Source organism: Falco naumanni, chromosome Z (assembly GCF_017639655.2).
Source record: "Falco naumanni isolate bFalNau1 chromosome Z, bFalNau1.pat, whole genome shotgun sequence".
Classification (NCBI taxonomy): Eukaryota; Metazoa; Chordata; class Aves; order Falconiformes; family Falconidae; genus Falco; species Falco naumanni.
The window spans coordinates 71,564,726-71,587,048 of NC_054080.1; the positions used below are offsets into that span (position 1 = coordinate 71,564,726).

The 22,323-nt window shown below is 37.1% G+C and overlaps 1 protein-coding gene across 1 annotated transcript in view; it reads left to right on the top strand.

The window, feature by feature from the left end:
• The window catches only part of RICTOR (RPTOR independent companion of MTOR complex 2), a 90,591-nt gene that overhangs the window by 3,188 nt on the left and 65,080 nt on the right, over positions 1 to 22,323 (top strand). The window contains exon 3 of the mRNA XM_040580780.1: positions 14,739 to 14,836. Coding sequence (XP_040436714.1) covers positions 14,739 to 14,836 — 98 coding nt within the window. The remainder of the gene's footprint in view (positions 1 to 14,738; positions 14,837 to 22,323) is intronic.

The following is a 22,323-nucleotide window of genomic DNA, read 5'->3' on the forward strand; positions in this document are numbered from 1 at the left end:
CTGTTTCTGGCTGCGGGGTTTGGGGGGGGAGGTGGTGAGGATGGGGGTGTTTTTTAAAAAAGAATTCTGGGCCACTCGGCCCCATCTTTTAAGAGGATTCTGATAAATCATCTTTTGGGACAACTTCAAGAAAATCAGTGTGCTGAAAGGGTGATCAATTCTGGAAGAACTGTCCCCAGGACAAATTGGGCATAATGTTGGTATAGTAAGGAAAAGCTACAGATACAGGTTTTGGTTTTGTCTACTTAAGGTCATATGTCATGTCTTCTGTTGATTACAAAATTGGAATTAATAATTGGGATTCAGAGTACTCAGGTTTTGGCCTTGTGTTATATTACCTGCTCAGAATAGAACAGAAAAGGAGGACAGACTTACCGCCAGTGCAACTCCCATTGCAGTCATCTGGAAGCAATGGGATGAGGCGGGCTGGTTTAATTAGACTCCTGAAATCAAGCTCATAACTTCATAAGGCCAGAAAGGACAGGAATTCTTGCACAGGGTCCAGTCATGGTTGTGCGTGTAAACACAATGCGAGTATTATATGCTTTGAGCGTAACTTATCTTCATTTCTGACTGTTCTCCAGGTATTCCAAGCTGAATTACAGAACCTTATATACCTACCAGAGCTCTGAGCACTGTAAAAGGCTTGTGTAACCCAAGCTTCATTTGCTGTTAAGTTCTTTGCTCACCTCTGTAAATGAATTGCTTTATCCTGTTGGGTGACCAGCACCTCTTCCTTTGCTGGAGTCTCAGCTGTTGCCTTTGGGTTATGAAGGCCGAAGTAATTTACAGCTTGCCTAGTTGAAAGCATTGTCTCACTGCATTATCTGTAGTCAGGCACCTTTAAATGCCATTCTTTCAAGAGATCCCAGTTTTCTTGGATCCCAGTAGCTCTGAGCCTGCAGTGGCTATTAGGAACTTTTCAGAGCTTGTTTACTTGCTGAAGCTTTGGGTAGATAGAAGGATGCCAGCTGCTGATGGTCAAGTGCTGTTCATGTCTGTGTTCATTTCCTCCTTTCTGTGGGTAGTAATCTTTACTTTCTGATACTGTAGTCATTAACTGAAAGGTACCTATCTCCAACAACAGTACTTTATTATTTATAAATGTGCTTTATGAGATGCTACTTTGATTTAGCAGCTTTTCTTGTAGAGCCAGTTTTCTCCATATTGTAGAAGTTGAGTCTTCTAGCTACAACATGAGACAGATACGGATAAAGTAGCTGAGAAAACTGGCACTTTCTTTTTTCTCCCCAAGAGAGAGTTTCACAAAATTGGTTAGTGTTGTATAAAAAATAATACCGTTTTTATTTTTTGCCTCCATTGCCTGTGTCCTGTCATGTAGGTAAATGGAACTTCTGTATCTTTTTTTTTTTAATTTCACAAGGTCTGAACTGTACTTACTGTGCTTGCATCACTTTAAACCATGTTGTATTTGATTCCATGTGCCCACATGGCAAATTGTAATGCATTGCATGCAGGGCAAACATCTCAGGATGCTATTTGCAGTTTACAGCCCACAAAAATGTCAGGCATTTTTAGGGGTTATTTGTGGGCTAGTCAGAGAAGGCTGGATGAACTTTGTTTCCAAATTCAGCTTGAGATTTGATGACCACACGGTTTCCACCTTCCTTCATCAGTATGGAAGAAGCAAGGAGGTATGCTGTCCATGCACCTGTGATACCCACAGCTAAAGTAGTGTGGGAGGGGAAAAAATACTTTTTAAATGCTTGCAGCAAGGCAGTGGGGAACCAGTGCAGAGATGGTAGCTAATGTATACCTTCTCAGTGGCTCAGAGGTTTTCACACTAATGGCAGGAGTGTTATGGAAAGACTTTTTAAGTTCTTCTTTGCATGCTGTTGCAATATGTAGTCTGGGTTGAAAATACAGAGAAGTGGGGCTCCACCACACTGTAGAAACAGTATTTTTAAACTGCCCAGATGAACAAAATGTGTGGGCACCTTTCTCCCTCACTTCACAGTGTGCCACCATTGTGCAGGATGCTTGTGTTAGAGCAGATCACACAGAACAATAGCTGGTTTTTGCTCCCTTGTTTGTTAATCTGTAACAGAAGCCATAATGGGAGCAAGAAAGTAATTAGTAACATTTTTTTCAGTTCTTCTGATATAAAGGGGCAACTTGAAAAACAGCTGGAGAGATTTCTTCTTGTCTTGCTGTCTGAGAAAGTTTCTACTGCATTATTTTTGTATATTGGGGGGTGTGTGTTTGTGTTGGAACACCAAAGAGGAAGTGATCAGTGACATTGCCTGCTGACTTTTTGGGCAACATGTAACCAACTTTTTGTTAAATTGTAAAGGTAAGGAGAGTTGGTGGTGCTGAGTATACGCACTCCAGTATTAAGGCTTACACTTAGCTTTCTTGTCTGTACTTGTGCTGTAGTTGGCTGTTGTTTTGGAATCGTATAGTGCACTGGCCTGGTTAGATTAATAACACTTGTGTATCTTTGGCTTTGCTTCCTAACCTATTACTGCTTTTACAACCTTAAGACTTCTCAGAACTACTAAAATGGTGTGGACTTACAGTACTTTCACTTTTATTTTCTTGAAAACAGAACACTTCTAATGAAGGAAAAAACAAATGGCAACTATAAAAACTTATGACTTGCTTACCTAATGTTAAGGTGTGTGTAGGAGCTGGGTGCTACCATGTGATTCAAGATCTGTGTTCATGTCTGTCTTTGAAGTTTTTGTCTACAGCATCTCTAAATTTGTTTTGGTGGGTGGATTCTTTGGTTTTGCTGCTGTGGTTCAGATTGGTCAACAAATGTCAGCACTTTTTTCTGAAGGGCAGAGAATAAAATGACAGTAAAATGATCTAATATCTTGTTTCTATTTATAGTTGACAAAAGAGATTGTTCTGCAATTTGGCTCAGTATAAATAGCTGCTTAGGTGTTTAAGCAATGCTGTGTTTCCATAACATTATAGTAATCTGCATCCCCCTCCACCCCCTCACCCACCCTCATGTGAACCTTAGAAACTGTTGAAGTACCAAAATATCATTCCTGGCTTCTTAATATGAGTGTTTTAGTCTTTGTCATAAATGATCTTCAAGTTTTTTCCTCCCTTCTACCCCTGCGCCCTTCCCTTCCACCCCTACACCCCCCACCCCCCAAAATTAATGCACTGCTTAACTTCAGGATTATTTTCTTTTTTCAGAGCCTATCCAGTCTAGATGCACTGTAAAGAAACACACCCTTCATCATAATTACAGTAAATAAGGAAGTTATGTCAATGGTAGCCTTCCCAGAAAGAAACAGATCACTTATTTGCCCAATCTCATGACCTTCATGCATACTTTACGAATTACCCAGCAATCTCTGAAGTCTTTCCCTATAAACATAGAAAAGATGCTAAGCATCAGGTAGAATGTTTCTCTGTAAGGTGAGAAGCAGTTGAAGTAGTCAGTTATAGTGAAAACCTGCTGTTTTCCAACTGTTTATATCCATACAAACCAAACACTGCAGAAAAAGAACAGTGTTCAAGGGGGTTGCGGGATGTCTTGGGAATTGATGTTGAAATGATGGCTGACTAGTTTGGAGGAATGTACTGAAAAATCAGATAAGCCTTTTATCTTTCATACTAATGAGACTCCTGCCTGAGACCTTTTTTTTTTTTTTTTTTTTTCTAAATAATAAATGATGTGAATAACCTACCTTGAAAGCAGCTAGCTTCTTACAACTAAGATGTAAGTGTGTGACTTGAGGCTTTGATAACTACACAGAAGATTAGATAAAATAAGAGGTTTGCTTTTCATTGGAAGTGTTCTTTACTACGTGCTGGCAGATGGTTATATCGTAGTGCAAATTCACCTGCACGCTGAGCAGCACTCCTGTGATGAGTCCTGATACAGAAGGTAAGGTCCCAAAACACTGCTACACAAGTGCTGGCTGATATTTGACAAACTGTTTTAACTGGAGCACTTGCAACTTTCATAATAAAATGTATTTTGCTTTATTCTAGTTTAAAACTCTGTAATATTAGGATATTCATGTATACTGCAGATTATTTTTTTTTTTTTTTTTCATTTGCCAACCATCTGTTGTGGTTGGAAGATTTCGGTGGAATGCATCAGGAAAAAAATAGGAGTTAGCAAAACTTTGAGCATGGTTAGTGAAGAGTGTATTCACCAAATCCTTGCATCTGGTGAAGAGGAGGAATGCTGGTAAAGATGCACAGTGAGAAAATGGAGTTAAAAAAAAAAAAAAAGAACATAATATCTAATAAATAAAAAGAACCAAAAACCCTACCTACCATTATATTTTCTTAGTTATGTGACTGATTTTTAATGGTGGCACATACCTGAAAGCTCTGTAGGACTCATATTCTTACTCTTCTGTTATATTCATCTGAGTGTATCAAGGTGCATCTACACAGTGGTCTAAATAGGTTTGGGTAACTAAATGTCATGAGGAAGTCTCTTCTGCCAAATTCTACCTGAACAGCAGTATCCTTGGAATCAACATTATTCATTAATAAATTATTCTGAGTGATAGAGCTCTTACGAAATTTTTCCTAAGAGGGGTGGTTTTGTTTCTAAATTTACTGGTTTATTCTTCACTGTCTAGACTACTTTAAGCTCATTTTAGTCCAGGTGCTATTTATTGCGAAAGTTTTGGTTACATCTGACCATTTCTTCAGAGAGTTGCTCCTGGAACATTTCAGAAAGCTACTTTTTAAAGTATTTATGAATTTTATAGAAATTAAATACACTTAATTGTCTGATATGTAAAATGAAAAGTACAAAGATTTTGAGTTCTCTGTCAGATGGAGAAATGAGTCGTTAACAAAATTTCCTGCTGTTTATCAGTGATACATTGAATAACCTTGTAAGTATAAGACCAAAAAGGTGGCAAAATGGCAAAGATGAGCTGGGACAGTCACTTACCCATATTTGAAGTGGTTACTGTTAGTTAGCACTACTTTGGTTAAAATGAGAGAGGTATATCTCTCTACCCCATTTGCATAGATTTTATTTGTTGTGAAATGAGCTGTGGCTGTTAGTTGAAGACTACAGTGTGATTAGTAGGAGATAGTTGTGGAAAGAGGTAAGGTATTTAAAGCAAAACAATATGGCCTTGATTTATGGGAAAATCTATAAAAGTAACAAAAATAATTTTATTAGTCTCCTGATGTAAAGGTATATGGTGAACAATACAGGGATTTCATTTGTTTTCTTTCAACTGCATACAAGATTGGCTTCCTGCTTGAAGTATATATGGACTAGAAATAAATGCATATATTTTTAAAACGATTCATAAAAATAAAGGACTAACAAGAGCAGCTGTTGCTGTTTAAAAATTACTGTAAATTACTGTTTAAAAAAAATCCTGATTAAATTTGTAAGTAATCTTTTTCCATTGTTAACTTCTGAGCATCAGTGAAGTCAGACTTCAGCTTTAGCAACTCATATCTTTATCTAATGTCTGTAAACCATATGTGATTCTCATGGCTAGGCTTGTTGGGTTTTTTTTATGAAATACAAAAACTGAAATGGAAAAATTTTGCTGTTTCCTTAGGTGTGGTGTTTCCAGCTCAGGTTTTTGGTTAGCCTGTTACTTCAGTGGCATAGTTTTTTTCAGAGTTGAAATTGAACAATGAATTAGGTGTCTTCTGTGTTTGAAGAATCGTACTTAGATTTTGCTGTGAAATTTATAAATATGATGCTTCCTGTCCATTCTCTGAAAATGACCTTTTCAGGAGAAAGCGTAAAAGTCTTGAGCTGTCACAGCTATGGACAGATGTGACCTGTCCTATCTCTAGTACAAGAAAGTGGAGTTCCCAAGCATCATCAGTGTGTGTACTTTTTTGAACTCTTTAAGTTATAGCATTTTAAGGGGAGTAGTTACCACATCACACACTTGCCACAAGTTAAAGTTTTTCTTCTGCAGTTGGTGCTGATTGTGAATTACTTGTAGTTTCTAGTTATATGCCCGTAATGTTTGAATTTGAGGTTGTTACTATTTTACTCTTTCCCGGTCTTGCTAAATTGCTTTTCATGCCTTCATCAGCAAACTGGGTGATCCTACATCTACTAATGTTGCTAGGCATTTTCTTCTTACATGACACTCTATGAAACAGGGTATTTCTGGGGACAGTGGCTACCTCCCAACGCCTTGGAGTTATCAGTAAAGGCCATTTAACTGGACAACATTTGGTTTCAGTTTCTTGAACACATAAAATGATACAAAGAAGAATCAGAATGTTAGTTGGGAAAATTTTATTAGATATGATCATATTTCTCCCTTTCACAAATTTTCTTCTAATGTTGCTGATATTATTATTAACTTGCTTGTCAGTTTGATAATAGTCAGAGAAATACATGATCAGAATTCTTTTAAGTAGTTTTGAAAGATTTGCCTGATACAGTCACCATAAGGTAGTTGCATGATGTGAAGCAGTCACAGTATATCTTTCATTAAAACAACTAAAAATTGTGACTCTCCTGAATTTTCTGTTCCTAGGATTGGTGGCAGAAAAGAACAAAATGGATTGAAGAAATTGAAGATAACTTTTCTAAATCATTACAATAGGCTCATTCACTATTCAAATTCATAATTGATGTTCTGCAGTGTATTAATTTGGTTATGTGGGTATAACAATCAATGTTGTGAATCTGGAAAGGCTTATTGTCCAGCCTTTTATTGGCTTTTGAGTATAAGAACAGCTGTACTGGGTCACTCCAGCCTTGTGTCCTGTGTTTGGCAGTAGCTGATAATTGATTGCAGAGGAGAGCAACAGGGCAAACAAACACTTAGTGGTGCCACTATGGAGCATTCTCCAGTCTCCAGGATTTTGTGCCTCCATTTGTGTTCTTTTTGCATTCTCTTTTTCTTATCCTTTTTCTTGAAAGAAACTTTTGAAAGTTTTAGAGCAAGTTCTTCTAGAGTTTAACTGTGTATTTGGGAATAATTTATATTTCTGTTTCAGTATGAAATGGTAATGAGAGAACCTTGGTTAGACTATAATCTCTTCTTGGTTTTAGTTGTCATAATATGCAGTAGTTATAGTTGTGTAATATTGTAGAAAGATGGCATTGTGGGGTTTTTTTTTTGCAGCAGAGGGGGCAGGGGGAGGATAAGTACGTAATACACAAAGACTGTATATACTAAGAATGATTGCTAAGATTCTTGGCATTATCATCACATCCTCTTGAGTATTGAGGACCTAATGGTAAATTTAAATGGGGGACTAAACCAAACGTTCACTCTCTGTAATAGACAAGTTACTTAAAGAACAACAGGGTTTTTTTCAAACCTGCCTTATTTATTTTCATAATTGGTCTTTGAGGAAACTCCTGCAGGAAACTAGTCTGTGTAATGCTATAAAGCATTTAAAGTATAGTTTATAAAAAGCTGTATGTAACTAATTTTCAAATCAGCATTGTAGCTATGTATCGGAATGGTCCTCCAATTTTATCTTTTTGTGTTCGAAGTTTAAAGGTGGTGTAAATTTGTGTCTAGCAATCCAAAATAGTTTATGTGACCAATCTTCAGCTTTGTGCCATGCTTCTGTTTAAGTCATAATACTGTACCTTTAAATGCTAGGAAAGCTGTTAACATTTCAACTATAAAACTTGTTTTTCAGGAGTTTTAGCAGTAAAGCGGTGCTGTCTACAAACTTGGCATACAAGATCACACACTTGGAATAATGAACATAATTCCAAGGGTCAGGATGTAAGGATGGCTTTTCTACACATGATAGTATTTCTTATTAAGACACTGAGATTATGTGAGACAGTAATTTGGAAAGTAGTCCATTCTTGAAATGCTGTCACTGCTTCAAGATGACTGCAAAACCAGAACATATGTTTTCTGCCACCTTTATCCATATTTAGGAAAAAAAAATAACCTTTATTTTGCAGTATTTTGTGCACATCTGCAGGAGAGAAATTGTACAGTCACAGTAGACATTTAAACTTTGCTTTCCTGTTTACTTACAGAAGTCATACCTGCAAATCTAGATACACAGTTAAATATGAAGAATTAGACTCCTAATCTGTAATCCTGATACAAGACTTTCTTCTTATCTGAGGTTCTAATGATTCTTGGATCCTACCTGGGATATGCTGTCTTTTGCACTGCTTTCTAGTTGACTGATTTTTTTGTAAATGTGACGGTTAATTTCTACCTGATTGTAGGAAGAACAGTTCTCTTTCTTTGATAGCAGTGAAAAAGAGGTGTGCTTTTGCTCCATGTTACTAAGTCAGTTTTGTCTATTCATAGCTTTTTTAAGCAGCAAGAGTGAAAACAATCTGAATTTGTAACTTGTTTTCCTTCTGTTTTCATGGACATGGAATGTCTCTGTAGTCAAAGTAAAGACCTTTACGTATGGTTCACCTATAGAAGCTATAGGAATCAAACTAAGTAAATGTCCAGGTACATTCTGCAGAAGTCACTGGTTTTTGTCACCTATACTTTTCAAGGGGATGCATTGTGGTTTTTTAATCTAAAATTTATGAGAATTAATTGGCAAAACTTAACATCACACTATACCAGTACATGGTATTTTGCACCTTACTGAATCAAGTGTGATAATAAATTTTTAACAATGATTGTAGAGGACACCTATCTGACTTAGTATTCAGTATGTTTTTCAACATAGTATTAACTGCCTAAACTTGATACTACAAACAACTAATTTCTATGTTTTAACCTTGTAAATTGTGACATAATGTCAGTCTAAATGGCTACTGCTGTGTTTTTGAAAATCATAGGCTGAGTGTAAACTGTTCATTCTCTGATTTTTTTAAATCTGGCAAAGTGGAGTTGATGTGTCAATATAAATAATTCAGGAGTGATTTCTGTCATGCAGTTTGCTTTTTTTATGTAGCTTTTTCTTCTTCCATTGTTCTCAGAACCTGGTGGGTTTTCTTCTGTGCAGTTTCCACATTTTGAATTAGATGTAAATTAAGAATGTGTCATGTTATGAGGGACTACATAAATGTCCTGATTTTATTCCCAGCAACTTGATAATGGCAGGATATGCCTTCTCATTCGTGTTCCATTTCATTATTAAAGGTGTTGATAGAAGTGTTTGAGCAGAGTGATTACCTGTCATCTAGAATTACATAGACACCTCTAACTGATTTCTAATGTTGCATTACTTGTAACAACTGATAACTCATGACTATTTCAGTGGAAATGGAGAACAGTGTGTTAATATTTCTAGCTGGTGTCTGTTTTACTCAACTTCTTTCATTTTGGCAGCATGTAGTTTAGCAAGCCACTCAGAGCAGCTTTGCAATATACAGTTGCTTAGCACTTAGACCTTAAAAATCTCTCATAAATGTAGATGTGTATAGAACTTCACCAGGATCATCCATTTATATTGTAAGAAGAAGGTATCTCTTGTGTTCTTAGTCAATGGTGACATGCTTAACTGTTGTGAAGTACAACTTCCTTCTTTAAGAGAAGTCTTCAGGCCTGTGTAGTCACTTATTTTACTTCTTGGCACTATGATTTTAGTAGGTGTGATAACAGCTGCTAGTGGAGTGTCTCACTTGATACTGTATGTACATCGGTTACTGTGTACAGCTGCTGTCCTAGCATCTACCAAGTGTTGCATATAAAATACACACTCCTCAGTTTAACTCATTATGCCTGACTTCAGGGTTACTGCATTATTTGTGTGCTGAAGCCTACCATTCTTTTATTTGATTATTATTTTTTTTTTAATTCACACATGCATAACAGAGTAGCCAACTGGCATGCTGCTAGCATACTGAATGTGGCTAAACAATGCTGCTAAATATGTCAGGGGAAGGGAGTTGTCACTTGTGCGAATATAGCTATTGCTCGTCCTGTTTCATTCCTGCATTAGATGGAGCACTAGCTGTTTTGTGCAGCTGGAGCTCTGCAGTGTTCTTTCTCTTGGGAGAACAGAGCTGTCAGAACGCATCACGATTCTCACTGGGGAGAAACAGTCACAGTCCTGAAGGGGTGAAAAAATGAGTCAAGCCCTAAAAGGTAATGAGAGTTTACAAACAAACAACACAACTTTGAGGATCTTTAATATATATGTGTAGAGAATCATGGAATTCTTGAGGCTAGGGTTCTAAAAACACTAATTTCACTCTGTGCTAAAGATTATCATTGTGTTTTAGGTGTTATTCAATGCAGGCAGTTGTGAGTGAGAAGCTGTTTAGTGTATAAGAATTGCACAGAACAAAGATATCTGCTACTTCTAAGTGCTTGCTGTCCAAAAAAATAAGATTGATACATAGACAATCAGATGGTAATGATCAGCAGGCTAACCTGTTGTTGCAGAACATGTGTGCCCTCTGGCTGAAATTTTTGTCTATATTAACAAGTTTTTATATAAGCTTCCAGTCAAAGTGCCTTTGTATACATTAATTGGGACAATTTGCCAACTGTAAAGTGCAGGTAAAAAGATAGTCTTCTAGTGAATTTCTTCCAGAAAGGGTGCATCCTGCTTCCACCGTTCCACCTGTGAATGGCTGAGTGGCACTGCCATTTCTACATGTATACTTGTAAGACTTCAGTATTCAGTTTGACTTGGTAACCCAACAGAAAACTAATGTAGCCAAAAGAATGAAAGGTGTTCTGCTGAGTTAGTGTTATTTTAATGTGAAGTCAGTGGGTGCTGGAGTAGTGTAAAGGATGGGGCGTATCACAGAGTGGGATGGAGTAGAGGGGAGGAAAGTAAGGGAAGGGGTTGTGCATCTTCTGGAGAAGAAAACTCTTAAGATCAGCTCAGTCGGTTTGCATAACTCCACCCTCAGAAGCACCATGGGGAAGAATGTGAAGATATTTGGTTGTCACTATCGGCCAGCTTAATCATAGAATCATATTGCAAAAGACCCTTAAGATCATTCGGTTCAGCCGTTAACCTAATGCTGCTAAACCATGTTCCTAAGTGCCACATATACACATCTTTAAAATACCCCCAGGGATGGTGATTCAACCACTTCCCTGTTCAGCCAAGTGCTTGACAACCCATTCAGTGAAGAAATTTTTCCTTATATGAGTCATCAATTCAGTAATAAATGAGGTAAGTTAGGAAATAATAGACTTTTGAGGGGTCTTAAAGTTATAACAAGTAGCTTTTCTTCTTTGTCTTTTTTTTTTTTTTTTTTTTAGATAGAAAAGCAAGAAATTCTGAAGACCTAAAGAGTAAAAGTTAATCAGAGCTAAGAAATCTCTGCAGCAGTGGTCTGAACTGTGTCCTTAAAAAAAACACCAAAAACCCCCCAAACAACCAAAAACCTCATAAAACCCAAGTCCTTGACAACGAAATGTTAAGGCCATAATATTTCATCTTTTGAGAGATAAATCTCAGATTTTGTACCATGTTTTTTTTTCCATTCTGCATTAATCCATCTCCAACTTCAGTGCTGTTGCATAAGATCTTGTGATGGGAAAATGGGCAGTGGTGAATTTGATCTTTGAGTAAATTTTCTACTTTTCTAATATATGATACTTTTCCAGAAGAGAAAACACAGGATAGCCAGTCTTTCCTTGAAGTTAATATTTCACAACTCTTTTTTTTTTTTTTCACTTTTTTGGAAGAGACTTTGCAAGAAGGTTCTTCTGAAGTTTAAAGAGTTGAACTGACAAGGCTTGGCCAAAAAGCATTTGTAATCTTGGTTCTTTCTGAGGTACTATGCAATTAGTACTTACTACTTTTATTGTCTGTTTTTTTTCTACAGTAGTAGTGGTGTTCATATCATCAAACTGTGTGTAAGCCAGCTAACTTGCTATTCATATTATCAGTTTGGTAGTGGAAAAGTCTATTCTCAATTTTTCAGTGTTGCAGATCCTGTACTGGAGTTCTCACTTTGCTTCAAATTACTTACCTGCTAGTGAAGCTTCTGGGAAATACCTGTCTGCTTTGCTAAGTACTACAGAGACGGTTTTCCTTCAGCTTTTCTGTCTCTCTAGATATGAGCATTTTTCTCAGCAGAAAGAGAACAACTTGAGGAAAAATTGCTGTAACTGCATTTTTTCAAATGCACATAGAGTAAAATGGTATTACTGCACATTTTGATTAAGTAGCATTGTTATATCGGTCTGCCATTGGCGCAGAATTGTTGATGTGGGGAGTGGTAGCATCATTATATCCTGGTTTCTTCACATTCGAATTGGCTGCCTTTCTGCACAGCACAACTTGCTCACTTCTGAGTTAGTGCCCACTTGTGTCAAGTAGCTGAATTAGAAATGTTCATTGTCAGTGACATACAAGAGGTTTCCTGACCTTCAAAATTAAAGCTTACAAGCATATTTCCAGTCATTTCGGGGAGGTTTTTTTGCTGCTTGTTCTCCAGGGAATTGAAGTAGAACATTCTGGAGAGATTTAAGTCTCCTTACCTGGGATCTTTCTTTTGGACCTGTAATGTACTCTGTTACGCCACAAGTTGTGTGAGCCAGGGAAATTCCCACCCATTACCCAAGGCTGGCTAAAGCATAGAAGTCAGCCAAATGTATTTTCAGAGAAACCAAATTATGAGGAAGTTTTTTCCCTTTCCTATTATGTTCCCTTGAAATTAGGGGCTGTGATGTAAACTATTTGTAGTGCTATCTCAACTATCCCAACCTACTTGTCTTCAGTATTTCTCTTGTTCTCTTGTTTCTATGGCTTGTGCTATTGCAAACCTCTCCAACTAAGTTAAGCCCTGGGAAAGTAAATATGCAGAGGAGTCCTAAACTTGAGATGGATCTAGTAAGATTTTAACTGTCTCTAATTTCTGTGATCATATCAAAGATTTTTTTTTTTTTCCTTGATTTGGGGGATGTTCAAAGAGGTGCATGTGTATTTCTCAATTTGCATTCAAAGTTATTGGGTGTTTGGTTTCAGCGTGCATACTGCTGTGCAAGGTAGCTCAGTACTTGTGGCTGTGTATCTGACAGTTGATTTTGCTTATTGCTGTGACTTAGATTTGTGGAAAAGGATATTTCACATCAAACTGGTGATGATAAAGATTGATGCCCACACTTAGGAGCTTGCCTTATCCTCCCAAAATCTTTACTGATTCTTTGAAAAAAATCACTATTATGTGGCAGTAGCCTATCTGTACTTGTGCTGAAGTCTCATTATAAGCAGTATAGTCAATAAAATTGATTCACCTTACCCTTGAGTAGGCATCTTGCAGCTAGTCAGGTTGTTTTCAACCTCACTGGCTGGTAGACAAGGTATCAGTTGACTACAGTGGGTTACAGGTTTACACACCCTAATTCAGGTGCCTTCCTGTAGGTGTCTTAATCTTTAAATATTGTCTAGTATTCCTGATGGTAGTGCAAGTACAGGGTCTTGTCTTTCCAAATATGTTCTGGATGTATACTGATGAGTTTGAAAACTTAAAAGCTAAAATTTGAAAAAGCAGACATAACTAGCAAACTCAAGCCAGGCTGAGTATTTTTTTATTTATCACCTCCAGTAAAGAGGTAGTGAAGGAAGTACTTTCTTTACATCTTGGACACTTTGTTTCCTTTGTGTAATGAAAAATACACATCCTTTCAGGATGAACAGGGGAGTAAAGGTCTATGTATACACCACAAATTCAGCTGTAGCTGTTCATAGTGCAGTGGGAGGCAACCTTCTATTACTGAAGTTAGTGTGGGGCACCACCCACAAAACGCTTCTCTGCTGCTTTCCAGATGTCTGGTGTTTAAATTCGTCAGGCTTTTTCTAAAGACTTCCATTTTATGTAATGCATTTTTTGGGTTTGGGGTTTTGTGTGTTTTGGTTTTTTGTTTTTTTTTTTGTAATGTAATACTTTCTAACAGTTCACATCTCCAACATGGCATAGGTATTTCATTTATTTCAAACTACAGTGCTGTTGATAGTATTGTTGTAGTGCCTATCACATGATGTCTAATCCCAAGACTGCAAAAGAGTTCTTCCTTGGAAACCTGTTCTGCCACAATACCACTGTGTACAGAGCTTACTGCAGTTTCTGTTACAGTAGTTTTGCGTGCAGCTGTCTGCCCAGCCCCAGTCTGTGCTGTTTGTCCCACTCTGCCTCAACTCACAGCCTTATTCCTGAAGGTGTGGCTATACTGTCTTTTCTCATCATGTTTGGTAGTCCTTTTCCATTTCCCAGCAGAATGCAGGGTCATCAATTGTGTGAATTGTGGTTTGTGGGGTTGAGATTTATTGTTGTTGGGATGGTGGACCCTTGGGAAGAAAGGAAAAGACATTCCTAGTCCCCCTGTTTACCTTGTAGTTTGCTTCCCATGTCACTGAAAAGTCCTAGCCCTCTAGTTAAAGCATAGGGTGATAGTGGATAGAAATTAATATAGAAGGCAGAAAAGAGTCCTGTCTTACCCAAATCCAGCCAACCCTTTGTTTAGAGGAAAGCAATCGTTTGGTGTGGCAGTAACATGCTGTCTTTCTACTTCTAGGTTTACTTCTTGTCTTTATATTAGAAGAGGATTAAGGATAAAGTTGTTAAGTTATAAGATGTTAGGATTGGAGGTTCAGGCACTAAATGGTTTTCTTTGTCAATTGTAAATCTAAGACACTGAAGAAAATCTGCTTTAAAATTGGAGTCTCTTCTCCCTGGGTTTTAGCATTTATTCTAGAGAACTTGGGTATACCTGGTTTTGGTTTTAAGCATAAATCAAATTGATGCTTCTTGAGGTGAAAATGATCTGCGTAATTAAGACCAAAAGTACCAGTTATATTTAGGAAACTGCATGCTGTATGTATGTTTAGATTTTTCTTTTCAACTGTATCTGCTAATAACCTGTATTCTTTTGCAGAACCCTGTGATAATATGAGAGAGATTCTCCAAAATGTGGCCAAATTACAAGGAGTTTCAAATATGAGAAAACTAGGTCACTTGAATAATTTTACAAAGGTAAGAGCTCAAGCAGTGTCAGAACAAGTGATCATACAGGCAAGGTATTTTGCATTTACTTTATCAGACATTGCCTGGGAGATGCATGAAACAGCTTATTGTCATGGAACAGTACTTGAAATCTACATGCTGTGGGAGAGGAAGTGAGCAAATAAGACAAGCAAATTTGTAAAGGTGGCATTCTGCTGAACATTGTCTACATGTCCTATTGGCTCAGGTTTTTGTAGTATTTTAGTGCTTAGAAGCCTGATTTCAGGCTTCTGATATCTCCAATTAATAGGTTAAGTTGTGCAAATAGAGCCAAAAATTGGTTGCTGCTCCACAGAACTGAATTAAAAAAGTGAAATGCCAGACTCTGGATGTAAACTGACAAAGTGCGGTGAGGGGGAGGACTGTATCAATGAGCATGATATGCAGTGGTTTGGACACTAATAGAACAGCAACTGTCAACTTTCACTGCAGTTTTCATAGTGAAAAAGATTTAAAGGGGCAATTTCTAGGAGTGCTGTCAGTACTGCTGATTTTTGAGGTGCTTTTTCCAAGTACGTGCTTCCAAATCATAGACATATGACAGATATTTGCCTGAAAGTATGATGGGTATGTTGGAAGCTGTCACTGTGAGCTGACAGGAGGCAAGAATTAAAATCTTACTACAGGCTGAGGAAAGAGGCTGTGAAAGGCCTTCAGAAGGAGAGCAAGTGCCATTTTTGGGGTAGGTGAATAACCTGTGGAGAAGACTGGAGAGGATAGATGAGAGGTGAGCAGGGTGTTAGGAAACAGGTGTCTGTAGCATTAATGGTTGTGGTTGGGCCAGTGTTACATTTATCAAGGCAAGGGAAAAGTGCATTGCAGTCAGTGAGCTAGGAGGCATTGGAGCTTCAGTGTGAGAGTTACCCGAATAGATGGACTGATACTCAGAAGGAGCATGTAAGTTGCCTGCCTTCTGGATAGAGCACCACAGATAAGGCAACATGCCTAAAGATGAAACACAAGTTTCTGTGATGGAGGATGTGTCCTGCAATCAGCAGTAGCCAAGAAACAAGATAGTAGTGGAGAATTTTGTGGGTAAAGTTAGTTGTAAATTATTACTGTTGTAGAAGAGCTGGTAACAACCATTGATTAAAATAACCAGGAAGCTACTTGACAGTTTTGAGTCAATCTCAAGTCAAAGAATGAATGCTCAAGAGCAGATTTGGGGGACCAGTATATGAGAATGACAAATATGCATGACAATCTTTAAAGTGGGCATGCATCTCAGCTGTTAAAAGCACTCCTTGTAAGACTGAGCACCACTTCAGTGGTAGTATGAGATTCAGTCGGCAGGAGGGCGAGTACTGAGAACAAAATCACAATAGCAAATACATTTCTCTTCTAGTGCATTAATAACAAATCTGTAAATGCTCCAGGTTGGTTCAGAGCACATGTAGGTGTATAGTATTCACTGGGGAACTGAATTTACACTGAAATACTTTCTTTGGGTCATTGCCTTATGGTGTGTGTTGGACATCCACCACTGACAAAATGCTGCTGTTTTTACTGAGATTCCAAACTGTTGCAAGAAAGCCCTTTATTCTGCTAGCATAAGCTGGTGCATAGCTGTGTTTCATTTATCTGCTGATCTGGAAACTTAAACGTGAGTCCTTCCAAATTCTCTGGTAGACTTAAAATTGAAGAGCTGGATTAGGTTTGCAGGTGCATGATTCCTAGTGAAAAGTCAATATGTGAAACTACGGATCTTAAAACACTATTGATTTTACTACTGAAAATCAATTGTTTAGCACCTCTAAATTTGTTAATTAAAGTACAAACCAAAAATTCTTTTTAAAAGATGGTTTTGAAAAATTGTTAAAAATGGAAAATACAGAAACACAAGGAGGGTGATCATAAATTGGACTTAAGGCTAGCAAGAAATGATGGATTTGTGAAAAGTAACTTGATAAAATTAAATGCGACTTTTGAAGGCATAGTGTGTGGTTCATAACCTGGTTTTGATTCTGCATCAGAGTGATCCTGTATAAGGGAATCATCCTACTCTGTTTAATATTTAGCACTTGTTCTTATATTCGTCTTCCTGGAATATCTGCTTTATAAATGTATAACTTGTACATATGGTTTTGCAAACTCTTCCTATTTTTGTTTGAACTGTAAATGCAGTTATGAAAATAGAATAAAGGTTGCAAATTGTATTGTATTGTCTGCCTTGTGGTTGGAACAATTCTGTGTTTTTCATTCCAGTGGTTAAGAGTGAAAGCCTGGAGCCTGGGGAGACAGTTTTGTTTCGTCTTTGTGCTCTGGTCTTCCACCATGAATTGATACAGTCTCAGTTCTCCCTTTGAGATACAAGTGTGGGGAAGATAGGCTAAGAGCTGGTTGTTTTTGTACCCTGTCTTGGAATTATAATGAAGATCAACTTCATTTGCTTGTAAATTCTTGCATTTTTTTAAAGACTACTAGTTACCAAAGATACTTGCCCTATGGACACGGAAAGGACCTTTGAAATCTCTTTAATAGCATATTTCTGGAAAAAATGCAGAAATTCTGTAAAATTTAACTTTCCTGCTAAGAATATAATTATACTGAAAAGAAAATGCTAGCACCAACCTAAGCAGTTGCTTGCCACTGCAACAGATTTTTCCTTCAAAGACTGGGCAAAAATTGCATTTGGAAGAAATACTGTTCTGCTCTTTTGATAATTACAATTAATGTAAGTTAATGTGGACTTCCCTGACAGATCACAGTAAACATTAAGTTTTGTGTTAATTTCAAGATATCTGAGATATGCTAAGTTCAGGCTTCTTTCCTTGAAAGAAGACTAGATTTCTAAGGTGGGGTTTGTTCCCCCCACCCCCTTTACTTAAGGAGAAGGAAATTAATCACCCTTTAAAAATTGCTGAACTCAGCTCCACTATTTTATGCAGAAGTTAAATATTTTTAATAAATTTTATTTAAAATATTTAACAATGATGGTCAGCAGTCAACAGCATTTGTTACTTTACCTGCAGGAATGATACCATAAGGCAGGTATTTTGTATGAAGCTTGGTTGCCCAAGAGATGTAACTCCCTTTTCATTTGTCTTGCCCTTCAAGAGAAGTGTTAACTAGTGATGTTCAGGTCCCCACAGCACCCATACTTACTGTGCATAGTATGCTGTATACATGATATTTTACAAAAACTTGCATTTCATTCATCAAGTTTTAGCTAGTACTTCTTGGTAAAAGCCTTAATGTTCATGTTGTTGGCTCTTTGTCTGCAGAACATGCGTTGTTCTTGCCCAACAGATGCTGTAAGTTTTCTGCTCCAAGAAATAAGTGTTCCCACTCTGGTAATACTTGGGCTATGGAAACGTGTGTTTTGTTCTGAATTGCAGCAGTGGCAGACTTGGAGATTTATTTTTTTTCTCCTTGTCTGTTGCTTATCACTTGAGTGAAGCTGCAGTTTCATGGGCAAAAATGTTCTAAGTACTGCCTGACCTATATTAGACAAAATAGTCTTGTTTCTTTCAAATGACCTGCATCACTATTTAAGGTAACCTGAATTTTGATCTGAAAATTCTTTGAGGATTTGACCTCTAGTAAATGGTCAGTGACACTTCCAGTTGTCACAGCACTTCCCAAGCTTGGTATGTGCCTTTGGCTTCAGTAAACTGAGTAGGATTGTCCATTTTTCATTTATATGGCCAGCTATGTAAGGCAAGCGCCTTGAAGTTTCCCAGCTTCTGCTCATTAATACCAGAACATCATTGTTACTGCTTTGGGGTTTTCCCCACCCCCGTGAGAAGTAGTAAGTGAGAAATTACTGAAAACCAGAAGGAGCTGTACAATTGCATATACCTAGTGGAAAATATCTTTCGGATTTGAAGTATGTGTTTAGAATCCTTTATTATAGAAGGCTTATTCCATTGTTGGGTTCAGAGAGATCTTTCAGAACTTTTTAAACCTAAGAGCATATTTAAATAATGAACAGAAAAAAAGATCCACAGATGTTATTAGAGGAATTTCTATTTGTCATTTAAAAAGGTGCTTCTTTAAGGTCAAAATGAAACTTAATTCATTTTTAGCTTAAATTTACCAATTGAATAGCATCAGTGATTTGGAAAATGGTATTTGCAGTCTACTCAAAACTAAGTCTGTGATTATTTAATGAGGCTCTACTGTTGTGCTGTATGTTAGGTTTTGACCATGCTGCTGAACTTCACTAGGATGGGGGTTGAGTTTGGGGCTAATAGAGGCTTTCATGGATTCTGTCTATGATTCATAGTCTGTCATTTTAGTGTCTTGGCTGTCTTTTGCAAAACCGAAGAATCTTAGAATCTGAATGCAGCGCTGACTGACTGTAGTGCCCATCCGAGTAGCTAAACCACTGTGGCAAAACTTGAAATCTCATGATGAAGTATGTAGCAGATAGGGACATTCAGCTGTTGGAACAGATCTGGAGAGCTAATGGGTCTAAATCCAGTCCACAGTTTCAGTAGGGGTTTCTCCTAAGGCTAGGATCTATTAAGTAGTCTCCTCATAAATATTACCAGTGATGGTTCAAACTTTATTTCCAAAATTACAATATAATAATTATATTTTGGATGCATAGAATAGTATCATACTTTTACCTAGTAATTGCTGTAACTTTTGTTAAATACACCTTTGGTCTCCTTGTGCACTCAACTTGTGTATGCTGTTGACCTCCTGTGGTTTTGTTGTTTTGAGCTACTGTTTCCAAGACATGTTGATGTGTTACTCACATTGCTATGACTCATCCAAGTAGCATGAAAAACTCATAGCTGACAGTAAACATGAAAAAAACCACTGTAAGTTAGTCACTGTCTGGCCTAGCGTAAGTACCATTTTGTCCTAATATTGAATCATACCCTCAAAGAGTTTGTGCTGTTCCCATTCATTGACTATTACATAAAAAAAATCTTGAATTTTAGAGTTGACTTATTGGCAGTTTTAACAAGCAAAGTATACTGTGTGTTTATGTATACATATTGAAGTATATTGTATATATAAATGCATACATTTTATATAAAAGTTGTTGTGTTTTTCACAAATACCTATTTGCATAATTCCAGGCACTATATGGTAATCTGTTGCTATTTTAGTGAAATATAACAATGTAATTAGTCAAAAGCAGACTTTAGTGTTCTGGTACTGCTTGCTTACAGATTTATACTACAGTGATATGCATATTAATTGTTAAATGTTACAGTCAAACATGTGACAGTTTGGCCTTGTCAAGAATTCAGCCATCTACAAAAATCACTGCATTTGGGCTATTATCATTGGCCTGCTTGTGTTTGAAGGTGAAATGAGAAGAAAGTTGCAGTTTTCCCTATAGTGTAAGACCAGACACTGAGCAAATACCTAAAGCATTGAGACTAGCTGAACAGTATCTTCTTATAGCAGCTTCCATGACTTTTTCCACTTTTAAACATACATCAATCCAACCTTACGTTTGCAAGGCTTTTTTTTTGCCCAGACTAAATAAGCCCGATGGCTCAGCCATCATGGGTGTATTTTGTAGCTGTACTGTACATTTTCTGCTACACTTTTTCCAGTTTGTCAGCTCTTAAAATGTGGTACCCAAAATTTTGTTTTTCATGCTGTTTTGAGAGCAGCCTGTCAAACAGAAAAATATCTCTTAACCTCAAACTTCATGCAATGCTATTAGTACTTCCAAAGGTAAAATTTCTCCCCTCCCCTCCCAAAATTATGTCACTAACTCATTGAGTTTATAGCTTGCTGTAACTTACAGTTCTTGCTTTCCTTTTGAAATCTGGTTTTTGTATTTAACGTTCCAAATCTGTTCTGGACATTTTATATTTCTCTGCTGGACTTCTTTCAGTTTTCATATGCCTGTTAGTATGTGGTACCCTGAAGGATATGTTACAGCATTCCTTCTATTTTATTGAATTTTCTCACTGAGTTTGGGCACTCCTTTCAATTCACTGAAGCATTTTGGATTCAGATCTTGCTTTCCATCTTTTAAATTCTTTTCTAGCTGGAAATCGTGTAAGCACACTACTGTGTGTAAATTGGAAGGAGAGCTAGTACATAAGTGACAGCGGCCCATTGGAATGAGAATAAACTAATAGCTAAAGTAGCTAGTCTTCCTAGGGTTTTTAGCCGATTTTATCTCTTTATTTTCTGTGAGAAATTTCATGTGTATACACAGACAGCATCAAACACTCTAGTAATTACCATCACATTCAGAAATTTGTATCCACACAGCAATTAAATTTGATGAAAGTTGTAACTATCGTGAGGTTACCTGACTGTATAAGATAAGATTAAGTTTCTTTCTACATCAGTGAGGGTATATGCAGTGGGAGCACATGTATAGAGGAAAACAATTGGCATTGAGGAGCTAGTAACTGCGCTATATGTAGCTATATTGGCTAAGAGTGGTTACTGATAACTAGACTAGAACTCATCCAGTGAACTGGGTACTCTGTAGCAATTGTAGCAAGCTAGGTGAATTCCTGAAAAATGTCATCTGCTTTGGTTTCATCTTGGGACTGCTGAAGATGCAAACCAATAGTAATGCAATGGTAGCAAGCTTGCTTCAGAAACGCACTAGTGGACACAATAGCAGCTTTCTCAAATATAATTTTTTCCTACATCTAAACTAATTCTATGGGTTGTTTAAAGTAGGAAAAAAGACTGTCAAAGATAATCTGGTATGTTAAACTAGGATTTCTCATTTATGTCTGGGGTGGATTGATGGGGAAAGATTTAGATGTGTAAATGATTGGGCTAAGCAATATTGATGTACTTGTCTGAAACTGAACAATGCACTGGTTTTACTCACTATCTTCTCACACAGTTTTGCTTACACTCTGCCAGCCAATTTTTACAGTTCATAAAATGTCAATAGAAATGCTAAAGCAGCAGTGGTGGCCTTAGGCAGTTCAACAACATGGCATAAAAATAGATTGATGCTAGGAAGTGACATATTGTCATAAGCAGTTAATGCACCAATTGTCTAGTTTTATTATCACTTAAATTTCAAAGGGGGGGGGGGAGGTTATATAATAACTTCCCATAGGTTTTATAATAATCTTTGGTTATAGCCACTGTTAAGAAAAACGCAAAATCCAGATTATTTCAGTTAGCTTATTTGAGCCCAAATGTGAAGCTGATTCAGGACAATCTGATAATCTCTGTCATTAACAACTTTGGATTTCAGCATTATCATTACGCTTATTTCTGTATCCTTTCTATTTCACTATCACTTATTTTTTTAAAAATGTTGCGTGATCCTTGGAAGACTTGGTACCTGTTGAGCATAAACCTACATATTGCTTGAATTTAAATCATCATGCTAATGGAATGACTTCACTTAACAGCATATTGCACAGAAACTCTGCTTTTATTTCAGGTGGAATTGAACAGGAGAACAGGAGCATGTAACATATTAATTATTTCAACTCACAGTAGCTTTAATTTAATTGTTTAGTTTATAATAAACTTCTTATTGCTAGCAGTAAATA